Source organism: Haematobia irritans, chromosome 4 (assembly GCF_050003625.1).
Source record: "Haematobia irritans isolate KBUSLIRL chromosome 4, ASM5000362v1, whole genome shotgun sequence".
Taxonomy (NCBI): Eukaryota; Metazoa; Arthropoda; class Insecta; order Diptera; family Muscidae; genus Haematobia; species Haematobia irritans.
The window spans coordinates 206,337,859-206,360,284 of NC_134400.1; the positions used below are offsets into that span (position 1 = coordinate 206,337,859).

Sequence of the window (22,426 nt, forward strand, 5' to 3'; positions counted from 1 at the left end):
GGACTATCGACTTTCAAGAAGGTAGTGACTCCAAATCGCGATGATAAACAAAATACGACGGCCAATGCGCGATCCCGGAGGCTGTACACGACGATGCTGACGAAGTTTGACTGCGTGGTAATGGACGACGAAACCTACGTCAAAGCCGACTACAAGCAGCTTCCGGGACAGGAGTTTTATACGGCAAAAGGAAGGGGAAAGGTAGTAGATATTTTCAAGCACATAAAACTGCCTAAGTTCGCAAAGAAATATCTGGTTTGGCAAGCCATCTGTACCTGTGGCTTGAAAAGCAGCATTTTCATAGCTTCCGGGACTGTCAACCAAGATATTTACGTGAAAGAGTGTTTGAATAAACGTCTGCTGCCTTTCCTGAAGAAACACGGTTGTTCCGTATTGTTTTAACCGGATTTGGCATCTTGCCATTACGGTAAAAAAGCCATGGAATGGTACGCCGCCAACAACGTGCAGGGACAAGAACCCTCCCAACACGCCAGAGCTCCGCCCAATGGAGAAATACTGGGCTATTGTCAAGCGGAACCTAAAGAAGACAAAAAAAAACTGCTAAGGACGAGCAGCAGTTCAAGGCAAACTGGGTTTCTGCGGCGAAGAAGGTGGACAAGGTGGCTGTACAAAATTTGATGGCAGGTGTCAAGCGTGAGGCCCGGCAATTCGGATTTGGAAAAACGAAAGCCTAACTGAATATTTTTCCTGAATTTTATACTAATTGAACTTGAAAAAGAAATTTAATTTGATTTTTTAAATAAACGATTTCACCGATTTACACGCGTTTTCCCTTGACCAAAATTTGACCCTTTACAGATAAAAGAATGCAGATTCAATACCTCTATATAAGTCTCTATCGGTTTATATAGAAGATGTCTAATTTAAACCGGATCGGATGAAATTTACTCCTGGATCGGTTATATGGGACTATATATAATTACTAGGGGAATCCGACGCGCTTCGCAGCGTCTTCCTATTTTTATACCCTGCTCCACACTGTGGAACAGGGTATTATAAGTTAGTGCATATGTTTGCAACACCCAGAAGGAGACGAGATAGACACATGGTGTCTTTGGCGAAAATGCTCCTGAGTCGATATAGCCTGTCCGTCTGTCCGTGAACACATTTTTGTAATCAAAGTCTAGGTCGCAGTTTAAGTCCAATCGACTTCAAATTTGGCACAAGTATGTGTTTTGGCTCAGAATAGATCCCTATTGATTTTGGAAGAAATCGGTTCAGATTTGGATATAGCTCCCATATATATACTTCGCCCGATATGGACTTATATGGCCCCAGAAGCCAGAGTTTTACCCTAATTTGCTTAAAATTTTGGACAAGAATAACAATTAGCACTATAGTCAAGTGTACCAAATTTTATTGAAATCGGTTCAGATTTAGATATAGCTCCCATATATATCTTTCGCCCGATATGGACTAATACGGTCCCAGAAGCCACAGTTTTACCCCAATTTGGTTGAAATTTTGCACAGGGAGTAAAATTAGCATTGTAGCTATGCGTGCCAAATTTGGTTGAAATCGGTTCAGATTTAGATATAGCTCCCATATATAGCTTTCGCCCGATTTACACTCATATGACCACAGAGGCCAATTTTTAACTCCGATTTAGTTGAAATTTTGCACAGGGAGTAGAATTAGCATTGTTGCTATGCGTGCTTAATTTGGTTGAAATCGGTTCCAATTTAGATATAGGTCCCATATATATGTTTTTCTGATTTCGACAAAAATGGTCAAAATACCAACATTTTCCTTGTAAAATCGCCACTGCTTAGTAGAAAAGTTGTAAAAATGACTCTAATTTTCCTAAAATTCTAATACATATATATATATCGAGCTATAAATCATAAATAAACTTTTGCGAAGTTTCCTTAAAATTGCTTCAGATTTAAACGTTTCCCATATTTTTTTTTACTAACATTGTGTTCCACCCTAGTGCATTAGCCGACTTAAATTTTGAGTCTATAGATTTTGTAGAAGTCTATCAAATTCTTCCAGATCGAGTGGTATTTAAATGTATGTATTTGGGACAAACCTTTATATATAGCCCCCAAACCCATTTGACGGATGTGATATGGTATCGAAAATTTAGATCTACAAAGTAATGCAGGGTATAATATAGTCGGCTCCACCCGACTTTAGACTTTCCGTACTCGTTTTAACTGATACTATTTTAAAAAATATTTAGCATTTTTAAGGAAAATCCACGAGCTGAAACGGGTGGAGGCCTACTTCCCGGCCAAATAGCAGCTCTGAAAATTTCAAGGAAATCGGAGAATTTTTTTTTCAAGGTCTTGTCCAAATATTGCAAAATCGAGTACCCTATCTTATTTTCATTTCCACGTCCTCTGTATATTTCAAGTAAATCGGTTATTCTAGTTTTTTTTTTTCATCCAAATGTCAATAATAATAATAAGTTAAAAGTTGTCAACATCACATCGATATATCGATTTCGATATATACAGTGGCGTGCAGAAATGAGTATATAATTAATTTTTTTCTATTATAAACGAATAAAAAAAACAGCAATAAAGAAACTCAAAAAAATTTAATTTTTACTTTATTCCTTCTTCAATTCTAAATAAAACAACAAAAAACTCAAAACAAAAAGTAAAGAATTCAGAGAGATAATAAACATAACAAAAACAAGTAAGGAAAGTCTAAAGTCGGGCTGGGCCGACTATATTATACCCTGCACCACTTTTTACATCTAAATTTTCGATACCATATCACATCCGTCAAATCTGGACAGAATTTGATAGACTTCTACAAAATCTATAGACTCCAAGTTTAAGTCGTCTAATGCACTAGGGTGGAACACAATTTTAGAAAAAAATATGGGAAACATTTAAATCTGAAGCAATTTTAAAGAAACTTCGCGAAAGTTTATTTACGATTTATCGCTCGATATATACGTATTAGAAGTTTATGAAAAATTAGAGTCAGTTTTTTTAACTTTTCGACTAAGCAGTGGCGATTTAACAAGGAAAATGTTGGTATTTTGACCATTTTTGACGAAATCAGAAAAACATATATATGGGAGCTATATCTAAATCTGAACCGATTTCAATCAATTTAGGCACACATGACTATATTACTAATTGTACTCCTAGTGCAAAATTTCAACCAAATTGGGCCAAAACTCTGGCTTCTGGGGCCATATAAGTCCATATCGGGCGAAAAATATATATGGGAGCTATATCTAAATCTGAATCGATTTCAACCAAATTTGGCACGCATAGCTACAATACTAAATCTACTCCCTGTGCAAAATTTCAACCAAATTGGGCCAAAACTCTGGCTTTTAGGACCATATTAGTCCATATAGGGCGAAAGATATATATGGGAGCTATATCTAAATCTGAACCGATTGCAATCAAATTTTGCACACTTGACTATACGACTAAGTGTTATGTTTGTACAAAATTTCAAGCAAATCGGTATAAAACTCTGGCTGCTGGGTCCATATTAGTGCATATCGGGCGAAAGATATATGGGAGCTATATCTAAATCTGAACCGATTTCTTCCAAAATCAATAGGGTTCTATTCTGATCCAAAATAGGTACATGTGCCAAATTTGAAGGCGATTGGACTTAAATTGCGCCCTAGATTTTTGATCACAAAAATGTGTTCACAGACAGACGGACGGACAGACGGACATGGTTATACAGACTCAGGGACCCACCCTGAGCATTATTGCCAAAGACACCATGTGTCTATCTCGTCTCCTTCTGGGTGTTACAAACATATGCTCTAACTTATAATACGCTGTTCCACAGTGTGGCGCAGGGTATAAATATGGGAAACATTTAAATCTGAAGCAATTTTAAGGAAACTTCGAAATCAGAAAAACATATATATGGGAGCTATATCTAAATCTGAACCGATTTCAACCAAATTTTGCACGCATAGCTACAATGCTAATTCTACTCCCTGTGCAAAATTTCAACTAAATCGGAGTTAAAAATTGGCCTCTGTGGACATATGAGTGTAAATCGGGCGAAAGCTATATATGGGAGATATATCTAAATCTGAACCGATTTCAACCAAATTTGGCACGCATAGCTACAATTCTAATTCTACTCCCTGTGCAAAATTTCAATTAAATCGGAGTAAAAGATTGGCCACTGTGGTCATATGAGTGTAAATCGGGCGAACGATATATATGGGAGCTATATCTAAATCTGAACCGATTTCAATAAAATTCGGCACACTTGGCTACACTACTAATTGTACTCTTAGTGCAAAATGTCAACCAAATTGGGGAAAAACTCTGGCTTCTGGGGCCATATAAGTCCATATCGGGCGAAATATATATGGGAGCTATATCTAAATCTGAACTGATTTCTTCCAAAATCAATAGGGTTCTATTCTGAGCCAAAACACATACTTGTGCCAAATTTGAAGTCGATTGGACTAAAACTGCGACCTAGACTTTGATTACAAAAATGTGTTCAAGGACAGACGGATATGGCTATATCGACTCGGGAGCCCACCCTGAGCATTTTTTCCTGTTCCACAGTTTGGCGCAGGGTATAAAAACTCGCATGTACTCAATTTTGCACTTTTTGATGTACTCAGCATAAAACCAAAATGTACCGTTGGTTTTGTATTTTTTTGCCTTTCTTTATGATCAGTAATACAACTTTGTGTTTATAAACGTGTTTCCTAGTAAGAGTTAAAGCTTTATTCGAAGTGTACTGCAATAATATCAAGTAAAAATTGAAATGAAAAAGTTATCGCGCGATGTGGAGGACAATATAGTTTCCTTAACTAATAATGGGTCTTCATCGCGGAAAATAGCCAAGGAACTTAATATAAGTCAGTCTGTGGTCATTAGCGTCCAAAAAGGACGAAATGCTATTCCCGAAGAGCAATCCACAGGCCGCCGAAAACTGTTGACCGAAGCGGACGCTCGCCTTTTGATGGCAGAAATGAGGCAAAACAAGACCGTAACGCCGAAAAATACTACTGTTGCCAAAAATAAGCAAGTTAGTGAGTGGGCAGCAAGACGAGCACTCCACAACAGGGGTTATGTGTCAGCTGTAAAAAAATAAACCTGTATTATCCGAAAAAAAATCAAAAGGCGCGATTGAAGTTTGCAAGAGAGCATAAAAATTGGACGACAGGTGACTGGAAATATATTATCTGGTCAGATGAATCAAAATTTAACCGTTTCCAATCGGACGGTAAACAATATTTCTGGCGTCGTCCTGATGATACCATTCAACGTCACCATGTTAAACAAACTGTGAAGCATGATGGTGGAAGCATCATGGTTTGGTTCTGCTTCACTTGGTAGCACATTGGGCCATTGCAGAAAATTTATGGTATAATGAAGAAGGAAGACGACCTCGCCATTTTGCAGACTCATCTTCCCGAGTTTGTTGACGAGAGTACCTATCCTGAAGATGAAGTCGTATTTCAACCGGATGGTGATCCGAAGCATAGTGCAAAAATAGTGAAAAATGGCTTAGTGAGCAAAAATTTCAAGTGTTGAATTGGCCAGCGCAAAGCGCCGACCTCAACCCGATTGAGAATTCATGGTCAATCGTGGGAAGGCGGCTGGGATTGTACAAATCAGCTTCATAAAAATTAGAAGACCTGCGGAAACGAGTACAGCTGGAATGGCAGAATATACCGGATGAAATTAAACAGGAATTGGTTAAAAGTATGCCAAAACGTATAAATATGGTACTACAAAATAAAGGGTTATGGACCAGGTACTAGAAAATGTTCCAACTGACACCGGTATTGAAAATTGCAAAATTGAGTACATGCGGGTATTTTTTGTTATGTTTATTTATGTCTCTGAATTCTTTACTTTTTATACCCTCCACCATAAGATGGGGGTATATTAATTTTGTCATTCCGTTTGTAACACATCGAAATATTGCTATATATATATAAGTATATATATTCTGGGTCGTGGTGAAATTCTGAGTCGATCTGAGCATGTCCGTCCGCCCATCCGTCCGTCTATTGAAATCACGCTAACTTTCGAACGATACAAGCTATCGACTTGAAGCTTGGCACAAGTAGTTGTTATTGATGTAGGTCGGATGGTATTGCATATGGGCCATATCGGTCCACTTTTACGTATAGCCCCCATACAAACGGACCCCCAAATTTGGCTTGCAGACCAGAAATGGTCTGTATCAAACTTTTTTAGGTTTTCGACTGTCGCAAAGTTGTAAACGTCGTAAACGTCACATACGCGTCGTAAATGTAGAAAAAGTAACTAAAGTCGCAAACTGAAAATACTTTAGGCAGCGAATTCGATGATATCCAAGACGATGGAATGTGCGATGAAGTTTCAATTCTAAGGAATGTTCACAATTTTCGGTTTTAGTCCCCACATTTTCGCTATTGCCTTTTGCACGAGTACAGGGTAACCGTTGATTTTCTCGTCCTTTCTTATCTTTAAGTTCAGTCTCCTGTCCAATATAACCCCAAGGTATTTTGCACACTCACCAACGGGAATTTCGATACCACCTAAGAAAAAAGGCTTGACCATGGGAAAACTTTCACAAATTTCTGCAGAAACTTACAGCGAATGCTGTCAAATTAGGTTTTCTACAGTAGGTTTACGACTTTTGCGACATACGTATTATACCGTCGCAAATGTATGTCGCAAAAGTCACAGTTTGTGACAGGCCAACCCTGAAGCAAATTTCATCCGATCCAGCTGAAATTTGGTAAATGGTGTTAGTATATGGTCTCTAACAACCATGCAAAAATTGGTCCACATCGGTCCATAATTATATACAGCCCCCATATAAACCGATCCCCAGATTTGGCTCCGGCTGAAATTTGGTACATGGTGTTAGTATATGGTCTCTAACAACTATGCAAAAATTGGTCCACATCGGTCCATAATCATATATAGCCCCCATATAAACCGATCCCGAGATTTGGTTTTGGAGCCTCTTAGAGGAGCAAATTTCATCCGAATCAGTTGAAATTTGGTACATTGTGCTTGCTTATGGCTGGTAACAACCATGCCTAACTAGGTCCATATCGGTCTATAGTTATATATAGCCCTCAGATAAATCGATCCCCAATCACACAAAAATTGGTCCATATCAAATTCATAACTGTACACGCAGAGACGGAATATGATCACCTCAAACATGTTTCAAGAGCAAAATGTTTTTTTTTTTTGGTATGGTGACATTGTACGAGGGATGTTTCGGTACCCTGTAGGAAGTCTGGGGACATGTGTCTCTATGTCACCACTTTTGTCAACTATTATGGTGACATTGTCAATAATTTGTCTACAGCTTGTTTACAAATATTTCTCTGGCTTTAATGTGTAGAGAAATTTAGGACAAATGAGAGTCAATGCTTCTTCTTCCTTTTCATTGTTACGCTTCTTTTGGTTGTGAAAACACTTGGTATCGCAATAATTGGACAATAGTTTAAAAAGAAAAGTGAGGTTTATAAGTGAATTAAAAAATGAATAAAAGAAATTACAAAAGACTTGTGAAAAAGCAATTAAAATTGTACAAGGATAAAGCAAATGCTGAAGAGGAGGTTATTTCTAGAGAGAGCACTTTCATTAATTTTGTGCTCCAAGAAGAATATTGTGAAACCTTTGAAGATTTTGAGTTAGCTGATATGTCCACTCCAACTCTGAATTTGAGGGAAAAACTGAAGCAGTGGTACATCGAAACATCGCCTTCCAGAAAGTGTTTGGAGAAGCTGCTCAGTATATTGCAGGAGGAAGGCCTAAACGTTTAATTTATTTAATTAAATATATATAATTAATTTAATTTAATTAAGTATACATAATAAATAAGATTTTAATTTCTAATTTTACGTCTTTTCATTTGGTAAAAAAGTGTTGACAAAATGGTGACAATGGACTACTGATTTAGTGGTTCCAATGTCTCCATATGGTTCCAAAAGTACCACCTAGTCAGTAGTTCTTGTGTCAGTAGTTCATTCTCAATGACAAGTACATGTTAAATGTCAATAGAATTTTACATTGTCTGGGGTATATTTGGTCAGTAGTACTGGCGACACAGTCAATAGTAAGTCAGTACTGTTTCACTATTGACATTTTCTACAGGGTACAGCTCCATATAACCCAATCTCCCAATCTACCAATTCTTAAGTACGCCGAATATGGTCTAGATTTCCGCATTTTCATCTGATTTGCCTGAAATTTCAAATCTTGAGGTATTTTGGGTTCATAGATAAGTATGCTGAGTATGGTGTGTATCGGCCCTCAGTTTGGTAGAGCACCCATATAGCCTGATCTCATAATTTGACTTCTTGAGTTTCTAGACACAGCAAGTTTTATTTGACTTTTCTGAAAGTTCAAAGTCTAGAGGTATTTTGGGTTCATAAACAACAAGTGTGCCGAAGATAGTGTGTATCGGTCCACGTTTCGGTATAGCCCTATTACTTGATTTGAATTCTTGGGCTTCTGGAAATGGCAATATGTATCCGACTTTCCTGGAATTGGAAATCTAGGGGTATTTTAAGCCCACGCATATTTGTGCCGAAGGTGGTGTGTATCGATCCACCCTTTGGTATATTCCTCATATAGACTGATCTCCCATATTGGCTGCTTGAGCGTCTACACATCCCAATTTTTTTCCGATTTTCCTAAAATTCAAAATCTAGAGGTATTTTGGGTCCACATATAAGTACGCCGAATAGGCACCATATTTGGCATACATCTATGCATATTTAGATATACCCCCCATATAGACCGATCTCCGGATTCGATATCTTGGGCTTCTAGACACCACAATTTTTATCCGATTTGCCCGAAATTTAGAGTTATGTTTTGGTATGTTACGTCTTCTTCCCATGTGTTACCGCTTCCGATTTCCATGTGTTGGTATATGTGGTTGCTTGGCAGAATATTCACCTAAGATGCTACATATTTTCGAGTAACCCTACGAAGAGTTTTCAAAGGAAACAATTATATTATTTGATTCTCGATGGTGGGTATTTAACATTCGGCCCGGCCGAACTTAAATCCGTATATACTTTTTTTATTATTATTATATTATATACACACATAAAAGTTTTTATTGGTTAAGTAAGTAAGTAAGTTTTTATCTCGTTTGTCCCCAACGAATTAGGTTTAATCTGCAATAAGCACTTTCAATAACATATGAAAATTTCATACGTCCAACATTTGGTTTCCCTCAAAAGAAATTCATTTTTTGTGTGTAACTATTGTTATGTCTCATGCAGGGTGGATTTTATCTGCGTGCCATAATCTATGATTCACAATTTTTTGAAACCATGGCAAACTTCCTAATTTCAGTTGACATAACTCTGACTCATTACAAATCTATTGCAATATAAGTTTTTAATTTAATGTTTTGAAGAAATATAAAAACAGTACTATAAACATTATAAAAAAGATTGTTATAGTCAACAAACCAAATACGCTTATGGTAACTCACCAATATTTTAGCAATTATAAAAATAATAAACATTAATAATAATCGATTTAACATCAGATATATTTATGTGATCCACTAACTACAACAATTAAAAGATCTCGAAAAGAATTCTTCACATTACAAATGTAGATACTCCCTTAGCATAATAACTCACTTATATCACTTTATAGCCGAAAACAATAGAAGCATCATTCATCAACTAACCAACAAACAATGAAGTTTAATTGTTTCAATGGCTAATTGTGAATCCCACAAATTGGACACTTAACAATGACCAGTTATACCGAAACAAAAATAAAATAATTAAACTGTTATATCCATGAGTATGGATGGAGCAGGGAATGGAAAATGCAGTACTATAGTACTTTTTTCAATACTTTTCCACCCTGGTCAGTACCGTAGTACCCCGGCGAATAATTTAGTACCTTTCGTATAGACATTTTTGAGGCGATTTCAGATTTATTGTACAATAGTTTTAACAAAAGATTTTAATATTTTGAGAAAGTATTTAACAAACTTATTTGCTAATAGTATTTCAAAAATTTGGCAAAACAGACAAGTTCATGCGGGAAGAAAATATCGATCGCTTACTAAAATAATACGAATCAAAAAATATTATTATGCAAAAATTTATTTCTTCAGAAAGTTTTGCCAAACTTTTATTTCTATGGAAAATTTTGTCAACATTTTATTTCTATAGAAAATTTTGATAGAAAATGTTCTAAAGAAATTTCATTTTTATAGAAAATTTTGTACAAATTTTATTTTTATAGAAAATTTTGTCAAAATTTTATTTCTATAGAAAATTTTGTCAAAATTTTATTTCTATAGAAAATTTTGTCAAAATTTTATTTCTATAGAAAATTTTGCCAAAATTTCATATCTATAGAACATTTTGTCAAATTTTATTTCTATAGAAGATTTCGTCAACATTTTATATCTATAGAAAATTTTGTCAAACTTTTAATTCCATAGAAAATTTTGTCAACATTTTATTTCTATAGAAAATTCTTGTCAAAATATTATTTCTATAGAAAATTTTATCAAAATTTTATTTCTATAGAAAATTTTGTCAAAATTTTATATCTAAAGAAAATTTTGTCAAATTTTATTTCTATAGAAAACTGTGTCAACATTTTATTTCTATAGAAAATTTTACCAAAATTTTATTTCTATAGAAAATTTTGTCAAAATTTTATTTCTATAGAAAATTTTGTCAAAATTTTATTTCTATAGAAAATTTTGTCAAAATTTTATTTCTATAGAAAATTTTGCCAAAATTTTATATCTATAGAACATTTTGTCAAATTTTATTTCTATAGAAAATTTCGTCAACATTTAATATCTATAGAAAATTTTGTCAAACTTTTAATTCCATAGAAAATTTTGTCAACATTTTATTTCTATAGAAAATTTTGTCAACATTTTATTTCTATAGAAAATTTTATCAAAATTTTATTTCTATAGAAAATTTTATCAAAATTTTATTTCTATAGAAAATTTTGTCAAAATTTTATATCTATAGAATTTTTGTCAAACTTTTATTTCTATAGAAAATTTTGTTAAAATTTTATATCTAAAGAAAATTTTGTCAAATTTTATTTCTATAGAAAATTGTGTCAACATTTTATTTCTATAGAAAATTTTGCCAAAATTTTATTTCTATAGAAAATTTTGCCAAAATTTTATTTCTATAGAAAATTTTGTCAAAATTTTATTTTTTTAGAAAATTTTGTCAAAATTTTATTTCTATAGAAAATTTTGCCAAAATTTTACATCTATAGAACATTTTGTCAAATTTTATTTCTATAGAAAATTTCGTCAACATTTTATATCTATAGAAAATTTTGTCAACATTTTATTTCTATACAAAATTTTGTCAACATTTTATTTCTATAGAAAATTTTTGTCAAAATATTATTTCTATAGAAAATTTTATCAAAATTTTAATTTTTTGTCAAATTTTATTTCTATAGAAAATTTCGTCAAAATTTATATCTATACAAAATTTTGTCAAACTTTTATTTCAATAGAAAATTTTGTTAAAATTTTATATCTAAAGAAATTTTTGTCAAATTTTATTTCTATAGAAAATTGTGTCAACATTTTATTTCTATAGAAAATTTTGCCAAAATTTTATTTCTATAGAAAATTTTGTCAAAATTTTATTTTTATAGAAAATTTTGTCAAAATTTTATTTCTATAGAAAAGTTTGTCAAAATTTTATTTTTATAGAAAATTTTATCAAAATTTTATATCTATAGAAATTTTTGTCAAATTTTATTTCTATAGAAAATTTCGTCAAAATTTATATCTATAGAAAATTTTGTCAAACTTTTATTTCTATAAAAAATTTTGTTAAAATTTTATATCTATAGAAAATTTTGTCAAACTTTTATTTCTATAGAAAATTGTGTCAACATTTTATTTCTATAGAAAAGTTTGCCAAAATTTTATTTCTATAGAAATTTTTGTCAAAATTTTATGTTTATAGAAAATTTTGTCAAAATTTTATTTCTATAGAAAATTTTGTCAAAATTTTATATCTATAGAAAATTTTGTCAAATTTTATTTCTATAGAAAATTTCGTCAAAATTTTTTATCTATAGAAAATTTTCTCAAACTTTTAATTCAATAGAAAATTTTGTCAAAATTTTATATCTATAGAAATTTTTGTCACATTTTATTTCTATAGAAAGTTTTGCCAAAATTTTATTTCTATAGAAAATTTTGTCAAATTTTATTTCTATAGAAAATTTTGGCAAAATTTTATATCTATAGAAAATTTTGTTAAAATTTTATTTTTATAGAAATTTTTATCAAAATTTAATTTCTATAGAAAATTTTGTCAAAATTTTATTTTTATAGAAAATTTTGCCAAAATTTTATGTCTATAGAAGGTTTTGTCAAAATTTTATTTCTATAGAAAATTTCGTCAAAATTTTATATCTACAGAAAATTTTGTCAAACTTTTAATTCCATAGAAAATTTTGTCAACATTTTATTTCTATAGAAATTTTTCGTCAAAATATTTTTTCTATAGAAAACTTTATCAAAATTTTATTTCTATATAACATTTTGTCAAAATTTTATTTCTATGGAAAATTTTGTTAAAATTTTATTTCTATAGAAAATTTTATCAACATTTTATTTCTATAGAAAATATTGTCAAAATTTTATTTTTATAGAAAATTTTGTCAAAATTTTATTTTTATAGAAAATTTTGCCAAAATTTTATGTCTATATTTAATTCCATAGAAAATTTTGTCAACATGTTATTTCTGTAGAATGTCTTGTCAAAATATTATTCCTATTTCTCTTCAGAAAATTTATGAGGTACAACTGAGGCAACCGTAATTACAATACTACGGTAGTCTTTGTAATTGGATATAAAACTAAAAAAAAAATTTAAAATTGAGGAGTTGACAAACAAAATTTTATTTTCTTTAAAATTCAGTCTAAAGGAGCTCTTGACAAATAATCTTCCAAGAATTTTTGTTGAAATTTAGTGAAAAGCACTTTTCCGTTCAAAAAAAAAATTTAGTGAAAAATACTTTTTTGTTCAAAAAAATACCTTTTTTGTACTTTCTTAAAAATTGTATTTTCCATCCCTGGTATGGAGAATGAAGTGTAACACTAGTTTACACTGAAAATTTACATGAGAGGTGACTTTTTTATGTATTTTGATCTGCTGAATTTGAAAATGAAGGTTAAAATTTTTTATGGAACAGTTTTTGAGTATTTCGTACTTTTTTCACTAGACAAATTATATCTCGAGCTAGAAATGTCCGATTATATCGTTATTGGTACTTAAATGTAAAGTATTGAGATGACGAAAACTCTTCGTCGCAACGGGTTACTTGATAATATATAGAATTTCAGGGGGGTTTGATGACATATATTCTCCTAAGCAGATCAGTTCAACCAGTATGCTTCCCGAAGATAAATTTAAAGAGTCTTCCTATAAACACTAGATCAGATTCTGGATTTATAAGAACCATTTTTGTTTGAGTTTTAGAGGAATCATAAACGTAACATGGGAGCGTGCAAAAAATGATGAAATAACGTCTTGATTTGAAATCTAAAATCTGTAGATTTTTATCCCTATTCTAATTTATCATTTTTATCCCCCATCACCATTCTATGGTGGTGGATATAAAAACAAGCACTCGAAGTGGAAATCCCAAGAAATAGACTATTTAAGTGACATGTGGTATCTTCGTACTACAATAACAAAGGCATGTACTTATTATAAATAGGTTGCATGAACTCTCACTTTTACCATATGAAAATCATATACACACATTATTAAATTTGGAAATTTTTTGGTTTTACTATTCTTTCTCTTAGCTTACATTTTTTTTATAACAAATTTGGATTTGGGATCTTCTACTACCGACAAATATTGTCCATGGCATAGAGAATAAGTTTTTTGTTTTTAATTTTTTTTATGTCGGAAAGGAAATGTAAGGAACATTGAGGATAGAGGTACTAGGAAGGGAAGGAATGGATTTTAAGGAAGGAGTATTTACAAAGTTTTGGCAAGACACTTCTTAGGCAACGGGCAAATGAGCACCTGTAGGTTGGAAACCATTTTCATCGGCAACATAGTTGACAGTGTAGGTTTGACCATCATCGCCAACAAAAGAGTAAGAGCCTTTGATGGCAATACCTTCCTCCTCAGTACCAACATTGATCACATGACCTTCAGCTTGGGATTCGGTTCCATCACTGGTAGCATAGCTGCAAAATTAAAACAAATGAAAGGATTTATGAAAAGATGTCATGAATGTGTGTCAGCGGATAAAGAAAGATACATACTCGTATTTGAAAGATTCAGGACCAACATCAGAATTGCTCTTCAAAATTTGAACATCTTCGGCAGCCAAAGCAACGGCAAAAAGAGCAGCAAACACAATGACGAATTTCATGATGAAAGATTTTTTCTCAGTTGAGTGCTAACGAGAAGATGCGTTTAGTACGAATGATATCAAATGTTAGTCTTCGATTAACATTTATACTAAAATAATATGGAAAATTGAAACTATAAATTGCTCCAGTGAACTTGAATTTCGAGCCACACCACCTCCACCAACCATAGATTCTGTATCGACGACTCCAAATACAGGGCAGAGTAGTTTAATAGAAAACAACAGCGACGATGAGGAACATTAGCATTATCTGTATCAAGACAAATTTAAATGCAAATTCGGTTGTGAAGACTATGTAGAAAACATCCATAAATTGATGAGAAGCAACAATAGCTGCATTAGAAGTAGCATTCGTAGAATATGCGTCTCGAAATGATAATACAACCGAAACACAATTAGCATTGATTAGACAAACGTCATAAGACCTGCTTTAAGATGATCGTTGGCAGCTTCATGTCAATCGACGTCCATACTGGATTTCCATTATTATTATTTTATTGTAATCAGAATTAGTAGACTTTCCCAGATTTCCCAGTGCTATAAGCAACATTTTGATCCAAGAGAACTCTAAATATAAACTTATTTGGATGCCAGTACACCCTAATATTTTTGGCTATGAGTTGGCTGATAAGGCCGCCGCATCGCCATCATCAACTTATACTGAAAAACAGTGTGGCGCAGGGTATAAAAAAGCATGCCCGGTTCCAAATATTTTGTCTTTACTTTAATGATTTTCGTATTGATTCCGAGCCAAAGAAGCAGAATTGTGTCTTAAAAGTAAGGAGACTTTTAAGACACAATTCTCTTTTAAATTTTGGTTTTGCGCACTTGAATCTAGGAAGAAAATTTCAATTTTTCGCTTTTTTTTATCTTGTGTTCTTCATATGCTATTTAAGCCCTTTAAAACCATGACAAGGACAACTTTAATTTCCAAATGTTACGTTTAAATTAAAAACGTCTTTAAAATAAAGTGTAGAAAAACACTTTATTTTTGAACACTTTTTTGGTTTTAAAGACAATTTCGTTAATTTTAAAGAACTTTTCTGAAATATTAAAGTCAAGTTGACTTTGGTCCAAAAAATATTCTTGCATGTTATGAAACCCATTTTTAAGTCGAATCACTTAATTATAAAGACAAAACGACTTCATTGAAAAGTTTAACGACTTTTAGACAAGGAAAACAACTTTATATCAGAGAAATGTGTCTTCTTTGCTATGCAAAATTCGCATTCGTATTTTAAGGACATAAAATATTTTTTTCAGTGTACGCATTGCAGACATTAGAAGACTGGATGGGCGAATTAGACATAGGAAAGAACGGCCCGAGCAGTGCAAACATCTACAATTTCATTCAGGTGAATGTGTTCATTGACCTACCCAGTAGATCCCATACTGGCCCACCCACACGGTTGAAAAAGACTGTTTTTCATATGTTTGGCTATAAACATTATATGTTTGGAACACAAATTTTTAAACACAATATTTTTGAGTGCAAGCATATAATGTTCATAAACTACCATAACATGTTTGGGACATATATGTTAATATGTTAGAACATATTATGTTTGGGACATAAAATGTTTGTAAATATAATATGCTTGGATGCAAACATATATTAATTTAGAAATAGCCTATAAACATATATGTGTTTAGTAGCTTGGAGCGCTATTTAACAGGGAGCGATATTGAATTAAGTTGGTGGTTGTTGCTTGTTATTACAAAATTAACATTTTATTTTTCCTTGGGCAATTGATCAGCTACTTCTTTGATCCTTACAAACTGTGTGGTCCGCTGTTCGAATCCCCGTCCGGCAAAAGGTAAAATTAAAATAAAAAAATCATAAAATTGAATAATTTCTTCTACAATGTTTGTATTACAGAAAAAGGTGCTACACGGATGAAAAAGACTGTTTTTCATATGTTTGGCTATAAACATTATATGTTTGGAACACAAATTTTTAAACACAATATTTTTGAGTGCAAGCATATAATGTTCATAAACTAGCATAACATGTTTGGGACATATATGTTAATATGTTAGAACATATTATGTTTGGGACATAAAATGTTTTTAAATATAGTATGCTTGGATGCAAACATATATTAATTTAGAAATAGCCTATAAACATATATGTGTTTAGTAGCGTGGAGCGCTATTTAACAGGGAGCGATATTGAATTAAGTTGGTGGTTGTTGCTTGTTATTACAAAATTAACATTTTATTTTTCCTTGGGCAATTGATCAGCTACTTCTTTGATCCTTACAAACTGTGTGGTCCGCTGTTCGAATCCCCGTCCGGCAAAAGGTAAAATTAAAATAAAAAAAATCATACAATTGAATAATTTCTTCTACAATGTTTGTATTACAGAAAAAGGTGCTAAGAACTAAAAAATCTCGTGGAAGTGAGAAAGATGTGGGGGAATATACAATTGGGCAGAAACAAAATTTTGAGCATTCAGGTCGAAAACCTATGTTGTTAGCACCTATATTACCTGTTTATTTTCATAATTCATTATGATTGTAAATATATAAATAAATAAATAAAATTTTGAGCACAATATTGTTTGGGAGAATTTTTTTTAAGCATATAATATTTTTGGGTGCAAAATGCTTCCAAACATATTATATGTTCACATAATAACATATTGTTTTTTGGAAGACAACATTATTGAATTTGGATGCAAAAATACAAAATGTTTGGAAATTGACTACCCAAACATATATTGTTTAGACCAATATGCTTTCAAACATATTATATATTGGAAGAGATCAAACATATAAATGGTTGGGCAATAGCCAAAAATGTATATGCATGAAGCAAAATATGTTTGGGAGTATATGTTACAGAAGCGATTTTTTGTGAGCGTGCACTATACATTTATCTCCTTAGGCTTGTTATTTGCCTACACCCTCAAAAAGAAAATCGCTTCTGTAACATATGCCCCAAACACATTTTTCTTCAGACATATATATTTTCAGGATTGTATTTTTCAAATATATTGTTTCACCCTAGGGCATACACTGATAGAAAAAAGTTTTAATTAAATTTTCTTTGTGTGAATATATTTTTAAGGCGCCAATTGGTTATTTCCATTATCTTACTTGCAGTATACTCTCTAGGTCTCTCTTTCTAAACACATATATGTTTATAGGCTATTTCTAAATTAATATATGTTTGCATCTAATCATATAATATTCACAAACAGTTTATGTTCCAAACATAGTATGATCTAACATATTAACATATATGTCCCAAACATGTTATGCTAGTTTATGAACATTATATGCTTGCACTTAAAAATATTGTGTTAAAAAATTTGAGTTGCAAACATATAATTTTTACACCCAAACATATGAAAAACATTCTTTTTCGTCCGTGTATAAGTATAAAAATTAAATAAATAAATAATAAATTTTTTCGAAACTTATAGAAATTGACCTTTGGAAAAATTGACTTCTGTGTTGTCTACCTAAATAGATCTATACCACAGTTTTCTTTTTTGTCAAAGTTGAATTTTCGATTTTATCGTTAAAAGTAGCTTTTGCTCACTTTTTTATACCCTCCGCCATAGGATGGGTGTATATTAACTTTGTCATTCCTTTTGTAACACATCAAAATATTGCTCTAAAACCACATAAAGTATATATATTCTGGGTCGTGGTGAAATTCTGAGTCGATCTGAGCATGTCCGTCCGTCCGTCTGTTGAAATCACGCTAACTTCCTAACGAAACAAGCTATCGACTTGAAACTTGGCACAAGTAGTTGTTATTGATGTAGCTCGGATGGTATTGTAAATGGGGCATATCGGTCCACTTTTACGTATAGCCCCCATATAAACGAACCCCCAAAATTTGGCTTGCGGATCCTCTAAGAGAAGCAAATTCCATTCGATCCGGCTGAAATTTGGTACATAGTGTAAGTATATGCTCTCTAAAAACCATGCAAAAATTGGTCCACATCGGTCAATAATTATATATAGCCTTCATATAAAGCGATCCCCCGATTTGGCTTGCGGAGCCTCTAAGAGAAGCAAATTTCATCCGATCCGGCTGAAATTTGGTCTCTAACAAACATGCAAAAATTGGTCCACATCGGTCCATAATTATATATAGCCCCATATAAACCGTACCCCAGATTTGGCTTGCGGAGCCTCTAAGCAAATTTCATCTAAGCAAATTTCATCCGATACGGCTGAAATTTGGTACGTGGTGTAAGTATATAGTCTCTAACAACTATGCAAAAATTGGTTCACATCGGTCAATAATTATATATAGCCCCCATATAAACCGATCCCCAGATTTGGCTTGCGGAGCCTCAAAGAGAAGCAAAACTCTTCCGATGCGGTTGAAATTTAGTACATGGTGTTAGTAAATGGTCTCTAACAACCATGCACAAATTGGTCCGCATCGGTCCATAATTATACATAGCCCCCATATAAACCGATCCCCCGATTTGGCGTGCGGAGCCTCTAAGAGAAGCAAATTTCATTCGATCCGGCTGAAATTTGGTACATAGTGTTAGTATATGCTCTCTAATAACCATGCAAAAATTGGTCCACATCGGCCCATAATTATATATAGCCCCCATATAAATCGATCCCCAGATTTGACCTCTGGAGCCTCTTGGAAGACCAAAATTTATCTGATTCAGTTGAAATTTGGTACGTGATGTTAATATATGACCTCAAACACCTATGCAAAAATTGGTCAATATCGGTCGATAATTATATATAGGCCCCATATAAACCGATCCCCAGATTTGACCTCCGGAGCACATTGAAGAGCAAAATTCTTCCCATTCGGTTGAAATTTGGTACGTGATGTTAGTATAGGGTATCCAACAACCATGCAGGAATTGGTTCCTATCAGTCCATAATAATATATAGCTCCCATATAAACCGATCCCCAGATTTGACCTCCGGTGCCTTTTGGAGAAGCAAAATTCATCCGATCTGATTGAAATTTCGTACGTGGTGGTAGTATATGATATTTAACAACCATGTGAGTTGAAATTTGTGGATGATAGTCTTTCGTAGGAGTTTCTACGCAATCCATGGTGGAGGGTACATAAGATTCGGCCTGGCCGAACTTACGGCCGTATATACTTGTTTTTTTTTTTTTCTTTTTCAAATTTTCTCTTAATTTGTTTTCGTATCCCTTTCGATTTTATATTTTATCATACTCGATTTATTGGTAATTTTTGTGGGTGTAATATTTTGGCAATAATGGTAATAAAGGTAACCCCAAAAGCATTGTTGTTAAACAAATATTAATGGCAATGCAAAAGCATGATATTGTATGTACGTTAGGGTAGTTCATACATATTATTAGCAAACATTTTGTTTACGATTTTGAATATACGCGGAAAAAACATGTTTAAATATGACCACTCTAACCATCTAAAGCTTAGTTATTGAAACAATTTGAATTTTTATACCCTGCGCCACACTGTGGAACAGGGTATTATAAGTTAGTGCACATGTTTGCAACACCCAGAAGGAGACGAGATAGACACATGGTGTCTTTGGCAAAAATGCTCAGGATGAGCTCTTGAGTCGATATAGCGATGCCCGTCTGTCCGTTAACTAATTTTTGTAATCAAAGTCTAGGTCGCAGTTTTAGTCCAATCGACTTCACATTTGGCACAAGTATGTGTTTTGGCTCAGAATAGATCCCTATTGATTTTGGAAGAAATCGGTTCAGATTTAGATATAGCTCCCATATATATATCGTTCGCCCGGTTTAGACTCATATGACCACAGTGGCCAATCTTTTACTCCAATTTAATTGAAATTTTGCACAGGGAGTAGAATTAGCATTGTTGCTATGCGTGCCAAATTTGGTTGAAATCGGTTCAGATTTAGATATAGCTCCCATATATATGTTTTTCTGATTTCGACAAAAATGGTCAAAATACCAACATTTTCCTTGTAAAATCGCCATTGCTTAGTCGAAAAGTTAAAAAAACTGACTCTAATTTTCATAAACTTCTAATACATATATATCGAGCGATAAATCATAAATAAACTTTTGCTAAGTTTCTTTAAAATTGCTTCAGATTTAAATGTTTCCCATATTTTTTTACTAACATTAGCCGACTTCAATTTTGAGTCTATAGATTTTGTAGAAGTCAATCAAATTCTGTCCAGATCGAGTGATATTTAAATGTATGTATTTGGGACAAACAATTATATATAGCCCCCAACACATTTAACGGATGTGATATGGTATCGAAAATTTAGATCTACAGAGTGGTGCAGGGTATAATATAGTCGGCCCCGCCCGACTTTAGACTTTCCTTACTTGTTCTTTTTGACAAAGACAGAGAAACAGCATCTTAAAAAAAAACCCCAATTAAATAGTTTATTAAAATGGAAAACGTAGGTTATTAAAAAATTAACTGACATAATGAAATTGAAAATGGTTACGTTTTTAATTAAAATAGTAAGAATGCCAATTAATAGTTTTGTTAAATGCATACAGGGTGGCTGATATGTATTGTAACCAACTTCAGATTGCTATAATTCCTAGACCGCTCGTCTAACAGCCGACAGTTTTATTCCATTGACAGTTCATTTTATTGTTTACAAGCTAACATCAGCATTTTGATGTATTGCATTCAGAAATAAAAATTATTCGTGATGTGCGATTGCTTCATATTTTGTTGGAAAACCACAAATGGCTATCGTTAGAATCCTTCAACAATTAAATGTGATTAAATCTTTTGTTTCTCGTTACAGTAAAAATAACAACACCAGAAATGATTCGAAAAATCAAGATCACATGTGATCGAAATCCACACTGCAGTGGTAGAAAAATTTCTTCTGAGCTGAACATGTCGCGAGAACGAATACAACACTTCATGAAAAGTGAGCTTGTACTAAAGGCATTGAAATACCAAAAAGCCATTCCATTCGGGCATGTACAATTCAACAGTCTCACAAAGAAGTTTCCTTGCTTCATTTTTTCGGATCTGAACAATAAAATTAAAAGATAAGTGAAAAATATAGCTTTTTACTTCGTTTCGTTACATTCAGTGCAAATAGTAAATATGAAGTGGCTTTAGCTAGATTACCTCTAATATTAAAAATATGTAAGCCACCCTAAGGTAAAGGTTATAAAGTAAGGTCTTGTCCATTCGATTTTTCAAATTTAAATCATAAACCGATGAATAATATGGGCGGACAGTTAAATTCAATTATGTCAATACATTCCAATTTTATTTGAAGTAAACGAATTCACAAACATATTGTTTTCCTAAGGTCTGTAATGAATAGAGATTAAAAAAATCGATTTCCAATTAAATCTGCAAACATATGTGAAATGTGTGGTTAATTTAAAATGACTTAGAAGACGAGAAATGTAAAAAAGCATATTGTTATAACAAATTTCGTTATTTTCGTAAGAGCTAAGAGCGAAGAGTTAAAACACCACCAGGTTTTTTAGATGTCATTTGATTGTTGTTATACCCTGCGCCACGCTGTGGAACAGGGTATTATATGTTAGTGCATATGTTTGCAACATCCAGAAGGAGACAAGATAGACACATGGTGTCTTTCGCAAAAATGCTCAGGGTGGGTCCCTGAGTCGATATAACCATGTCCGTCTGTCCGATATAGCGATGTCGGTCTGACCGTGAACACATTTTTGTAATCAAAGTCTAGGTCGCAGTTTTAGTCCAATCGACTTCAAATTTGGCACAAGTATGTTTTTTGGCTCAGAATAGATCCCTATTGATTTTGGAAGAAATCGGTTCAGATTTAGATATAACTCCCATATATATATATATATATATATATATATATATATATATATATATATATATATATATATATATATATATATATATATATATATATATATATATATATATATATATATATATATATATATATATATATATATATATATATATATATATATATATATATATATATATATATGGGAGCTATATCTAAATCTGAACCGATTTCTTCCAAAATCAATAGGGATCTATTCTGAGCCAAAAAACATACTTGTGCCAAATTTGAAGTCGATTGGACTAA

General features: G+C 32.6%; 1 protein-coding gene and 1 long non-coding RNA gene across 2 annotated transcripts in view; one reads left to right on the plus strand and one right to left on the minus strand.

Annotated features, from left to right (window-relative positions):
- The window catches only part of LOC142235035 (uncharacterized), a 73,317-nt gene that overhangs the window by 43,540 nt on the left and 7,351 nt on the right, over window positions 1-22,426 (plus strand). The gene's annotated exons all lie outside the window — the stretch shown is intronic.
- On the minus strand, window positions 13,756-14,443 carry LOC142234279 (larval cuticle protein 65Ag1-like). The gene is made up of 2 exons (XM_075305370.1): window positions 14,272-14,443; window positions 13,756-14,193 (listed from the first exon to the last, which is right to left on the minus strand). The coding sequence occupies exons 1-2, from the start codon at window positions 14,379-14,381 to the stop codon at window positions 14,004-14,006; spliced, it is 300 nt and encodes a 99-aa protein (XP_075161485.1). The 5' UTR covers window positions 14,382-14,443; the 3' UTR covers window positions 13,756-14,003.